Source organism: Acanthaster planci, linkage group LG04 (assembly GCF_054643075.1).
Source record: "Acanthaster planci isolate LZ-2023a linkage group LG04, COTS_SCS, whole genome shotgun sequence".
Taxonomy (NCBI): domain Eukaryota; kingdom Metazoa; phylum Echinodermata; class Asteroidea; order Valvatida; family Acanthasteridae; genus Acanthaster; species Acanthaster planci.
The window spans coordinates 1,370,226-1,383,513 of record NC_141780.1 but is presented as its reverse complement, the minus strand read 5'-3'; the positions used below and the strand labels follow the sequence as shown (position 1 = coordinate 1,383,513).

Genomic DNA, 13,288 nt, shown 5'->3' with positions numbered 1-13,288 from the left:
GTTTTAAAATACACGGGTTATATTGTATAACTCTCTGAGGGGAAGTAGAAGCCTCCGTAGTCTAATGGATAAGACATCGGCCTCCTAAGCCGGGGGTTGCGGGTTCGAGTCCCGTCGGAGGTGTTCTTTTTTTTTTTACCGAAGTGGAAATTTCGTTGACAGAAAATATGACCACTTTACGTAATACCTATGTAATACATATCCCTTAAAAATTCTTCTTTTTTGTTGGGGTAGCCGCCTCTAGTTGTTGGAAGAGCCTTCGTTACCCGGTCCCATTGTCTTCACGGATGAAGGAAAACAGTCAACTCTATTGACAGGCTTTCGGATCATAGTATCATTCGGATCATTTAAGTATACTTTTGTCAATCCTGGCCAGCTTGGAGTGGGTGGTTGTTGTTATTTATAATGCCCTTTTGCTTAGTCCATTGATTTTGATGTTTGCTGGATACTGTCCTACGAGTACCTGCTCTGAATGGCCGAGTAAATAATAATAATAGCCTCGATTGTATTATGTTATCTTAATTACCGGAGATGAAAAATTTATTAGGTTTCTCAGTCAATTTGACCATTACCTACTGAATCGAATGGAGAGATGTATATGCATGTACATGTACTTGCATTTTGTTTACAATTTTGTTGCATGGGGGGGGGGTCGCTTTTACATCATTTCCCACCGGTATACAAGTACATGTATATCATTCGTGTAATTTGCGTAACTGTCGGCTTGGATGTGTCGAATTCCACGTCAGAGAACATTTCAGCAAACTTGCCAATTTTTAATCAAACCTGGCACTACCGCATATTCGTGTTCGCTGTCACACCAAGAACGTCACAAATTGGCCTTAATGAATTGTTATAATAAATCTGGGGACTGCCCAGAAGAGCAGTTCCTCAATAATCCTTGTCAAAAGTTAGATATTAGTAGTGTGTAAATTATTATTCCGGGATCGACCATAATGGGAGCAGCGGCTGTGTGTCTCTCGGATAATAAGGTGAACATTGATGTGTATGAATGTATAACATTTCAGAACAGAATATTAAAGGTCACCCTTGTAGCCCCTCCCTTCTCCATTTTACCTCCTCTAATTCAAACTCTTCGACAACTCCTACGGATGAATATTAATCAATTCCACGCAGGAAAATTTAAAAACAGTGGAAAAACATTGCACTTTGTATATGAAGTCATCTTTATTTTTCCGTCAAAAAAAACGGCAGGAAAGCCTTCATCATTGAGAATTAACTGTCACAATCCCCTTTAATTTGGGGCTCATGATCACTGTTAGAAAATTAACTCTGATATTAAACAAGACGTTTACAAATTACATGATTTACAAATTACATAATTAATTTTGTTAACTGATGTTTTACCACGAAGGAGAAAATTACAAGATTTCTGTAACCGAGATATGCGCTGTTTTGTTTCGAAACATTGAAGAGAATTCGAAGATTTTACGTTGAACATAATTATGTACAGTGTATTATTTTTCCATAAGTAAGAAAATTTACGTATGTACAAAATGTCTGTTTATTTAACATTAAAATCTATGCATAGTTATTATCAATGGATTTTCCTTTGGAAAACTCAAAAATTTGTTCTTTGTCACACCCTTTGTAAGTTTAGATTCCCAAAGCAAAAGTAGTTAATCATGCCTTAATTGACATACGAGACACCACACAACAACCACACAACAAAATGTCATGAATCATTGATAAAGATATCTGTACATCGACAGAAGTTCTCCGAAAATAATTTAGCTTCAAGGACACACAGTGAATTTTTTATAGCACACAAAAACACCCGTGACAGGCACTGTTGCCTGGTTGACTGTACACTTCAAATTCTGTGATGTCTTTTAGTACCCTGGGTGTAGTTCTCTGGTAACACCCAGAGTGTTAGATTAAGACCAGTTTAACATCACAGTTTTGCAGTGTAAAGGCTTCTTATGTTCTGTTGAAATTCCGCCCGCCGTAACCCAAGTCATTAAAATGAAATAATTTCAAACAATTGAGTTTATAAAAACTTAAACAAATTTAGACAAATTGGTGAGTTAATTATATCGCCACAGCGTTAATGTCCATTTACGTCAACCATCCACGAAAGCTGTATAAAATCAAAAAAGTTTAGATAATTCCAAACAGAGTCTTACAGATTCAAAAATGCTTATTCTGAACCATTACATGCAAATTACGTCTAGAAAATACACATTCCATCTGAAACCTATTCTGGAGGAGGTAGTGATGAAATAAACTTATTTTCCGGCCGATGATGCCTTCTTGTCAGAACCACAAGATTTACAACAATCAATACTATAAAAGTTACATGAGAGGGAAAGATAATTTTAATACCGAGGTTGATATCAACCATGTAATCTGAATGACATTAATCCTTTCGAAACTGTACGCAAAATCAAAAACAAACACACTGACTGGCACCGCTGCGTCAGCCCAAGAAGTCCCGGCTTGTGTCTTAAGTTCACTGATGCTATGTTGCAGCATATAGACGAAGCCAGCAACCTTGTCAACCTTCGATGACGGCGAATACACGTGTACTGAGATAGATTCGATACCACGGAACACCTATCGCAGTGTCTTTAGCCAATAAAGGGGATCATCGCTGCGACTGGATTTGTCGATCGACAGCTGCACAATGCAGCGGCGTATCCAGCGGGGGCAGGTCGCCCAAGCCAAGACAGATTGCCAGTTTTTACGGGTACGTGTATATATTTATTAGGAATTGAATGCGTTAGCATTTTAGAACAATATTTTTGGAGGGGGGTATTTTACTGATGAGAAAATTTGGTAGACGGTTAAAAAAATCACGATCCCCAACAGAACACCTGAATACGCCAGCAGTACAAATACTCTACACGTCCATATCAGCAGAGACAACTGATAAAATACCCTGTATTTTGAAAAATCATGTTTGTGCTCCCCAGCAAAATTCCTGCGTTGTGTAATACATCACGGAACGCAGTTTTCGTCGATTGGCAGAGTGCAAGTAACTAATGTCCGGTTCATACTTCAAGGCTCCAGCAAACGCGAAGCGTACGAAGTTGGATGTCTTCGCGGCACAAATATTTGATCATGCGTTGTCATGCTCGCTCCATGTTTGCTTTCGCGCCAAGTCATGTTTAAACCAGACTAAATGCAGCTCTCAGTTTTACCATAGGAAGCTGTCCAAGGTATGAAGAATGTTGAGACGTACGTCTGGGATTCAGTCCTATCAAGCAAAGTTGATCTTAAACATGCCGTCATGCATGCATTGACCGTACGCTGAAAACACTTTCCTCTCATGGGGCAAATTCTTGATCAATTAAAAAATTCTAACGACTCAAAGCAATTAGGCCCATTTTATGTTACTGTAACCGGTACCATACACTGTAAAATCTTAATAAAACGGCTGTTTAGAGCTCACTGCAAATACTTCCATTTGAAACGACAAGCCACAAAACCATAAACCGAGATAACGAGAAGTGGTAATAAAGTAACGTAATTTGTTATGAACGAAAACAAACTGATTACATGTATAGTCATATCTCAAAGGTTTTCAGAAAGAAATTTGAGAAAATAGACCCGAGTGATGTATGTAGGTCTGCACGTCGATCAAAATAAAACCAAGCAACACAATGTTCACTTTGTACGCGACGGAAAAGACAAAATGCCATCCTGACAAGACATGAAAACAGTGGACTGTTTTTTTTTGTCAATATGACAAACGTCTGCTAGAATGATGTTGTTGGGTAAAGTTGTATCATGTAATTTCAAACACACTATCAACCTGGTGAGCGTTACTCCAGGGAAATGAAGCTCGACTGCATCCAATCTCTACCGGTCATCTCACTTTTCGAGCAAACCTCATTAGCAAGAAACGCTGAAAACGATTGCCGGCTTGTGATGGGAATCAACGTGGATTACGTCAATTCAAAAAGGCGATTAATTCAGCACCCTGCTGTAATTACGTACGGTGCAATGAAAAGAGTCATAATCGCCGATAATGTGAAAGACTGAGGATTGGCCAATCAAAGTATGACGCATGTTTTTGACTTTGGAGCGGGCGTCTCTGTTTTCTTGTCTTGCGTCCGGGTGGTTGTTGCCTCGCCGTTGGTCGCCCGACTGTCTCGTCCTGCCTTGATCTTTGCCAGCGTCTCCTGGTCCAGGTGGTCCTCCAGCACTTCAACTTCCCGCGAGATCTCGCGAAGCTCCCCCTCCATCTTGACCATCCTCTCGTCCTTGGCCTGGTCGTCCTTGACGAAGCGTTTGAGCCGGAGCTGTAGGTCCTTGCACTTGCGTTCGCTCTCCTCCTTCTCCTCCAGGACCTCGGCCAGCTTCTGGCGGAGAAACTTCTCAGTGTCCTGTTGCTGGGACAGCTCCCGTGCCAGGTAGTCTGCCTGGACCTTCATGCCATCTTTGCTCTCTGCATTGGCCCGCTGCTTCCTCTCCCTCGCCTCCTCCTCCGACTTGGTAAGCCTTTGCTGAATCTCTACATTCATAGCTCTCAGCTCCTCGATGTCTTTCTGGGCGGCTCTGTACTTCAACTCGTAGTCAGTGAGGCCCTCTTCAGCGGGTTCCGGAGAGGAAGAAACCTGCGCCTCTTGGGCTGTTTCTTGGGTGGGCTCTGGCTCTTTGGATGCAGGTGTGGGGATCCTCTCGGTATCGAGGGAGGGATCTTCCGCCCTGGTTTCTCCCTCTTCCTCAGGCGTCACTTCTTGTTGGACGGCTGGTGTTGTCTCTTCTGGCTCACCGCTTGTGTGCTGCTTGTGCTCTTCTTGAGTGTCACCGACAGGGCTTGCTCTGTCCTCTTGTTTCGCATCCTCGTTTGAGTAAAAATTGTCTACTGTCTGTTCATTGTCTGCTGACTGATCTTGTGCTTTTGCTTCGGCAGCGTCAGCCTCTGGCGCTTTCTCACCGACGTTCTCGCCTGTCTCTGCAGGTGCCTCAGCGTCTACAGGTTTCTCTTCCTCAGTTGCTGCGTCGGCCTCAGCAGGTGCACTACTCTGTTCATCCTCTCCTTCCTCCACCACCGCCCTCTCTGGGGCAGATTCCTCCTTAGCCTCACTTTCCTCTTTGGGCCTTTCTTCAGCATCCCCATCTTCTTGTTTGCTCTCTGTGTTCTCCTCTACCACTCCATCTCCCTTGGCCTCTGCCGACTTAGCCAAAGTCGCAGCTGGTTCTTCTTCCTGCTTGGGTTCGTTCTCCTCTACAGGTTCTGCAGGAGCAGCGTCTGGTGAGCCATCAGTCTCTTGGGCGTCCGGTTCATCCTTTGTCGCTTCCTCCCCAGCATCGCCCCCTGGCTGTGGTATATTTTCCTCGGATGCTGGTTTAGAGTCCCCAGCATCTTGGTCAGCGATTGTGCCCTCCCCCACTGGTTTCTCATTCTGTTGTTTATCCTCCTGAGATCCGACGGGCTCACCTCCCTCTGTAGTAGGGGTCGACTCATCTAGTTCACCTCCATCGGGAGTCTTAGCTGCTTGGGGCATTTCCTCCGAGTTATTGTTCGTCTCCTCCATTTTGTTCTCAGTTGAATTGTCGATCTCGGGAGTTGTATCAGATGGCGCGGTTATCTCCGTGTCCGCCATGTTAGGGATCTGAGAAAAAGAGGAATATTTAGAAGTTACTAAAGATGCGAACAAAGGTAAAAACTAAGGGGGGGGGGCGTTTTTGTTGTTACAAACACGAGGTGATCGGGTGATATCGATGACGGTGCCAATTTTGATGCCTGACGTCGGCATTTAGTGACTACCATTTATTTGTGCGATGTCGTCACGCCATGTCACGTGACAAATGACCGCAAAGACATACTGTAAGTCTGTAACATTATTAACTTCATTTTAACCTAGAACTTCTCTCCTTTCCAGGCATAATGCGTGTTTTTGGTCCATTCCATGGTGTGAATCCGTACTCCGCAGCCTCTTCCTACCACGACGTGCATGGAATACGCATCTATACGACATGACAAAGCGCCCCTTTGCCTTTGCACATTCCATGATAAGTGGCCCTCTCAACACAGTTACAGGTACTCAACAGAATTACATGATACTTGATAGGGTAATCTTCTTTAGTCAGTATCAAAAAAATCCCAGATACAAACGACATGTACATGTCTGTGGATGATAACACGTCCTATACATACACTACTGGAGGCAGCAGAACATTACTGTAGCCAACATCTCCTTAGGGGATACCAGGTGAAGTTCCTGCAGCTTCTCTCCACTTTCAAAACACTTTAAACGTCGAAAGATTCCATTTTACCAATCGGAAGTGCAAACAATAAATATATACACAGTGCCTTGATTGTTCTGAACTCCAACCGCAGTTACAGCCCCCGCATCTCTGATTTCTTTCGGATTTAACACTCCTTTGTTTCATTACGTTCTTCGGAATCCATTTCATTTCCCTGATCGCCCGGATCAGGTGTTGCAAAATGATCCTGGCTGGAAACAAACCAGTCTGTTTTTGGACGCCTTGCTACTGATTAGACAAGTACACGTAAGTCTAAAACCCCCGGGCCGGGAACACAATGAATAGGCACTCACCCTGACTAAAACAATGCACGCTCGCAATGGACATGAATTTAACGTCATTTGCGGACTGCCTTGACGGTAAAATGAACACACAGTGTCGTACATGGCGATGATTTTATATAACTTGCTAAATGTGATGGGTTAAATTCTGTCATTTTAGACACCCCAGACGTTTCAGACAGACGATTTGTCTTGTGCCTTGCACTTTGATAATTCAAGTTCGTATTGTGTACAAATGGAATATCAAAGTACAGTGGGCCTATGGGTTGGATTATCAAGAGTCTTCGTGCATGAGGATTACAAGGTCTTTAAGCAGTGCAACCTAATTAATCTGCATAATTATTTCAGCAAGCTTTTCAAACACGATAACCCATGTGGTTCTCTTGTCTAACATGTTGCTATATCGTATAGAAATCAAAGTTCACCGGTGAATATAATTGTTTATACATGTAATCGCACGTCATTTTGATAGCCCGCACATGTACACACGTGAATAGTGGCTAACTACACCACTGTTCCTCTTAGAAATCTCGGTCAATACACACACACTCCCAACTGTGATTTTCTTTTCGGTAGTCGACCCTAAATATTGAATTTTTAATGGTATATACATTGTATATTTAGTTCAACTATGTCGGTTCAAGGAAAGGTTCCATGTCATCCTACATATTGAGAAGAAAATTGCTTGTGGTTGCAAGGTCCACCCGCAAGTATTCAGGTCGATTTCAGAGTACATGAAGGTGGACAAGCCTTGGATGAATACAAACAGTCGAGAAAGAACCAGCAAGTTATGTCCTTCCTCTCTATGATGCAATACATCATACACCCAGAAACCGTGACTGAGCTATCACAGACAACCAACAAACACCCGGCAGCAACTTTTGTTAGGTCATCTTGGAGACGTCCTTTTGTTGTGAACACAATCGATATTTGGGCTCCCGGTTAACTCAAGGCTCTTCGGGCGATCAAACAGACATAATGGTCCTTAGCAAACACGTGTAAACACCAGGTTCTCTCCTCAATTACGACGGGTTTCATCCGTCGTGAAGTACACAATCGTAGCTGGAGTTTGGTGTAGGTCACAGGTCATAATATAAAGCCATTTATATGAGGGCCAAGACCTTTATTATACCGTTTTTATACCGATCATGCCTATCAAAATCATTTCCATACTTTGATTGAATCATAAAAAGAAAGAATCACCAAAATCCCGGCTACAGTTTGAAAGATCGCTCTTTTTAATTTAATTGGATACAAAGAGTTTTCTAAAAGATACAGAAACTACAGCGAATTTTAGCCAAAAAAGCTCACTCGAAAATTGTTTTTGAAAAACAGTTATAAGTGTGAGATTCCCAGGTTTTACGCATCCGTGCCGATAATTCGTAAATATGCTCTTATTTCACGCTTATGTTACAGTTAACCTAATTTTCAAGCTGGGGTCATTTATTATGGACAAATCCTTCTAAAATTGTCACCATAATCATTATTATGCAGAGTATTTCGTCCCGTCCGTTACCTGATTCATGGAGGTAGGAAAAGAACGCACGCGTACAGCGATTCCTCACATACGAGAAATGGCTAGCAACTGCCGAGTGCAGGCACTCTACGCTGAAACGTGCGGCTTCATGAAAACAAGTAGTGAATTGCAATTGTTAAGATTAGCGACGCCTATCAAAGCTGAACAAACATCGACCATCTGACTCTTTCTATAGATACCACGAAATAGTATGTGTTAAAACAAATTAAGGAAGTTTATTGTTACCTTCTGCACCTATGGCAACATAACAACGGACAACATGACCTTATGAATAGTTTTCACTTTTGAGGAGAGGTTTCCGAATTATGCACATTTTGCTCATGGTGCGTCTCCCAAGATATAGACTATCACTTGCACTGCAGCTTTTACAAATGCATTATTAAAGTAGCCACTCACGCAAACAGCATAATATAATTTTCTCTTGAGACTTGTCCAGGACAATATTTCAAATTGTATAATGTGCTATATTGTGAGAAATAAGTAATCATACTCGCCGAGAAAACTGCATTTTTTATGAAATCACATGCATACTTTGCATTATTATTTTGTACTTCATAACACACACAGATGGAAAATTAACAGAAACGTGCCGAATGAGTCATGCTCTTTTTGAAATCCCACAGTTCCAGTTTCAAGAGTTTCAAGATAACGAAGAAGAAAAGAAAGAGACAAAGAAAAATGACGGGAGGACTAAAGAGCCATTTTCCCGCAGAACTGCCCATTAACTTTTCGCAACCAAAGCAAAACTTTTTTGGAATCGACAGTTGTCCCCATGACGACACACTTGCTCAATGGCTCAGCCTTGACGCGGTTAATGGCGCGTATTAACTTTCGCATGGTGCACTTTGAGTATCGATCACATCATACCCACGTCGACATTTAGTTGGATTCGATAGGAGGGGTCGGGGCGTATAACCCACAAAAAAGAAAAATCCGTCCATCGAGCACTAAACGCGATTTCATTCGAAGTCCCAATTCCTAAGAGGAGGTATGCAGCTTTCGTCAAAGTTTCAGACAAATGTAATACTTTTTTGGCAGAGGCAGCCGTGTTTTTTGCCACCTGCTTGAGCCACGTGCATATCATAACTTCAGTTCCCTCCCCGTGGATTTTGATGTGAAACTTGATTTCTAAGGAAATTAACCCTCTTCACTTCGACCTGAGCGTCTCGCGGGGTCACGGTCTTGTTTCCAGTGTTGAGGGAGGCTATAAACATGTGTGGGTATATGTACAGTATATTGTCCCTTGTATGATTCGAAATACCTTTAAACTCTTCTTTCTTCACCCTGAAAGAGCCAGGGGCGGAATCCGCCCCTCGAGTTTTTTCCGATATTGTCGGCGCATTTTTTTCTTGAATGGGACTTTTTTTCTTTGAATGAGACTTGGCACATGCGGTATATGACATGCAAGAACACGCACGTCAACTGACACACAAGTAGATATAAGTGCATAAGCAAAAATAAATGTACTCCTTTTTGTTAGTTGATTTAGATGTAAACTAGCCATTCAATTAAGACTGAACATCTTGGAAATATCATAAAATGCTTAAAATGGAGCCATAATACACGTACATGATTTGAACAGAACCTCACGTTAGCTTTCCTCCCACCAGGTTCATGGATACCGCCGGATCTAGATCAATCCATCCACCTGACACACGTTCATGGGATCATGTTGTATTGAGTTACAATCTTGATTGCAAGATTCAGCATCGAAATCCTAGCTTAGCTCCGTTCCACTCCACTGTGACCTGACGAGGTTATCGCCGGACCTACCTTGGTAATTTGAGCAGATCCGCCGCGAATTTGCCGCCTCTGACCCCGCTGCCCTCACCAAGTCGCACGGTGTGCTGATAACTTCTCCTTGCCAAATCGCACCTAGAGTGTACGATGATGCGATCTCACACTATAGGTCCTACACCACGCGTTTTAGTTCATGATGAATGGCCTGAACCAACGACAGAATCTCTCACCGTGTGGAATATCTGGCAAATCTATATAGACCATGTGCCAGCACTTCGAATATCATCCGTACAATTCTGGCTTTGGACTAAGTTGATGAAGTGATGGCAACCCCACTGCATTCCACACGAGTATCAATGAGGGACGGTGGACATGGTTTTATGCCACCTCACGACTGTCGTTCCGGTTTGTTTAATCATACATAACCACGTAGAGACCGAGGTTAGGGCAAATAATGACCCTAATGAATATGCAGTGCGCTGATTGTTCCTAGCTAGATTTTTTTTTCAGAGCAGAAGCTACCTCACAGGGAGTCCACTGAAGACTCGGATATTGTGCATGTGAACTGTGCTAGCTGCGCTATTGTATTGTGCCGTATCCATGGTGTCGGGGTAAACTTTGTACTATGGATGCACGCACACGGTACGGCTGTGCACATGCGACCCAATACAGCGAGTACACATTTACATGTACATGTACATGTATGTCGAACGTCTCCGCGGGTAAGGTGAATACAGAGAAGACTGCTGAATGTGAATGGATTCTTCTTTGTTTCAGCCGTTTCTCTACATTAATTTGAATCACTTTAGATTACGATGGTTTCACCGTTACTTTGCAAAACTGAAACTTAAGCCTGTCCACCTGCACAGTGTTTCCAAATGGGAGAATGCTTTAAAAGCCAATTTAAAGTTAATACGAGTACAACCTTCATGAAATCAACGACAGCAAGTGAACTTGACACAGTCTAAAGCTGGATTCAAAATTTGAGAATATGGCACTAATTTTGACCAGCCAAGCAGTGGGGTAAATTTGTGTTGGAAATTGGGGTGGGGTTGACTTGCCCGGCTATGAAAGTTTGAAAAAAACGCGGGGGGGGATACCATGGCCATATGACTCTATAAAAAGTCGATGTCTATGATATTGATGTACATCTGTAATATGTAGGCATACATATGGCTTTTCAAAATTGTTTTTTCCCTTTTGAGTGGTATTGAATGTATTTTAGTCGTAAAAATTTGTAGCGGGCATAATATGAAAATTATGACACCTGCTTACATTATTTATTTGTTTACTAGTTTACGCCATTTTATTGTCAGCCAACCAGTGGAGATAAGTGCGTTTCCGGCTAAGTTAGCGAAAGGTTTTAACACGCTGTACAAAAATACAGATATCCTAAATCTAAAGGATACATATATTTAAAAACAACAAGGAAAACCCAGGGATTCTGTTTACACAAGAAATTAATTAACAATAAAACTAAATGAAGGGCGTAGCTTGAAGTTCCGTTGAAGTTGGGGATGACTGGCCCTAGCTTCACTTGGTACTAAGCTGGGATTGTTGGCTATGTGCAGATGGTGTGTAGGACTCGATTGCACAGTCTCTCCTTCCCCGGCTTGAGTAAATCAGGTGTGGGGAACACAATGCATGCGACTCCGCTTCAAGTCACTCCCTGTCCAGCAGTACATACAGCTCGATAGGCTCACTGAGGTTACCTTGGTGCCTCAGTACTAGTGGTGTCTTTGCCTAGAGCAGGACAGGGACGAATATGTAATTGTGGCAGGTTCAATGCAAGGAGAGATCACAGAGACAACAGAACAGTCTCTGTGGAGTCCAGTAGCCAAGTGGAGTGAAATACTAACTATACTAAGTAAAACAGTTGTATGGACTACCAAAAGTGAAAGTCCCTTTAAAACACTACACTGTGTGTAAGGTTGTCATGGTTACCAGTGTCGGTCAATGCCTTCGTCCACCTGGGTACCTCATTTGTGTGTGTGGGTTGGTCTACACAGAAATGACTAAGGTGCTACAAGGACACTATACCAAGACCGGTGTCTTAGGAATTACAAGGTTACAAATGTTGCGGTCAAACTTTGGAAGTTTAAGTCCGGGAAATACGAGTGAATCATAATCAGGAGGTAAACGTTAATTAAGATTAAACATTAAAATGTCAAAGTTCTGGGCAATCAAATCGATTTAAAGCAAAAGGAATACACATCAAAAGATTAAACACACGGATATAAGAACTGAAATAGAATAAAGAAAAACTAACTATTGAATATATGGAACTATGGTAAAAACTAGATAAAGGTGAATCAAGTCAAATGATTGAAACTTATCAAGTAATAAATCACAGAAGAATGTTGCAAATTCAAAGACTTAACTTGTACAAGAGGGAAATATCCCTCTCTTCACTTTAGTCAAGGGAATGTGATTATTCAATGTATGCTAGAAGAAATATATCATAAAAACCTAAGTAAAATAATATTATACAAGTAATCCTAGGAATCACGTCTTCCTAAATTAAGTTTTACCTAATTTAGACAAGTCGCCAGAGATCTTTTACATGGAAATGGTAAACTTCCAAATCAATGGAAACTCCTACAGCAAGTTAAATTCATTCAGTATTCTGGGACTAGGAAGTCAGAATGTTTGGACGGATTGTGCAAGATATCGCAAAAGAAATGGTGTTTGTACCTGGAAACAACAGAACCTTAAACAGATATCAACATGGATAGAACTTCTAAAATAGACTTTGGCTTAAATTAAGACGTGCACATTCTTTTACTCTTTCAAAGCATTCTCAGCCAAAATTACAATGACTACAATTCAGAAACGCAATATGATATTGACCTATGACGACTTGGTTTTAGCGTTGAAGAATAGACACTTCAATCTAGGCATAAAAGTAAGACAAAAGTATCATCAAACTCACCTAGAGCAGGACAGGGACGAATATGTAATTGTGGCAGGTTCAATGCAAGGAGAGATCACAGAGACAACAGAACAGTCTCTGTGGAGTCCAGTAGCCAAGTGGAGTGAAGGGTCACTGGCCACTGAATTTATCTGCTCCTCCTCAAGGACTCTTGTGGTTGGTTGCAAGTTCTGCTACCAACCTGCCCACACGCGCTGCCAAGCAACCCACACATTTCTAAGAAACTGCATGACCTAACTCTGGGGGAATTAGAATTTCAAAAAAATGGGGGGCACAAAATTCATCCTATTACAAATTCTTCACAATCCGCCTCAATTTCTTGCTCACCACAATGGGGGGGGGGGGCATTCAATAGCCCATGCCCCCTTTTAACTGTGGGGGGGGTATATACCCCCATTCCCCTAGGATTTATGCTCATGCAGCCAAGGGGAGGGGTAGATCAAACTATAATTATAGCAGACCAGGCTCGTTATGGTGTCGGGATTAAAGACCGTTCAATTTAAATGTTTAGCTTACTTTGACGGACGTTGCGGCCATGGGGGCCTTTTGAGAAATTTA

At 42.1% G+C, this 13,288-nt stretch overlaps 1 protein-coding gene and 1 non-coding gene across 2 annotated transcripts; one reads left to right on the top strand and one right to left on the bottom strand.

The window, feature by feature from the left end:
• The first annotated feature begins 50 nt into the window (after positions 1-50).
• Trnar-ccu (transfer RNA arginine (anticodon CCU)) lies at positions 51-123 on the top strand. Its single transcript has one exon. It is a non-coding gene; the product is annotated as a tRNA-Arg (tRNA).
• Positions 124-1,167: 1,044 nt separating this feature from the next.
• Positions 1,168-10,340, bottom strand: LOC110982091 (uncharacterized). The gene is made up of 2 exons (XM_022240244.2): positions 9,832-10,340; positions 1,168-5,585 (listed from the first exon to the last, which is right to left on the bottom strand). Exon 2 carries the CDS (start codon positions 5,574-5,576, stop codon positions 4,020-4,022), a length of 1,557 nt encoding a protein of 518 aa, XP_022095936.2. The 5' UTR covers positions 5,577-5,585; positions 9,832-10,340; the 3' UTR covers positions 1,168-4,019.
• Positions 10,341-13,288: the final 2,948 nt, after the last annotated feature.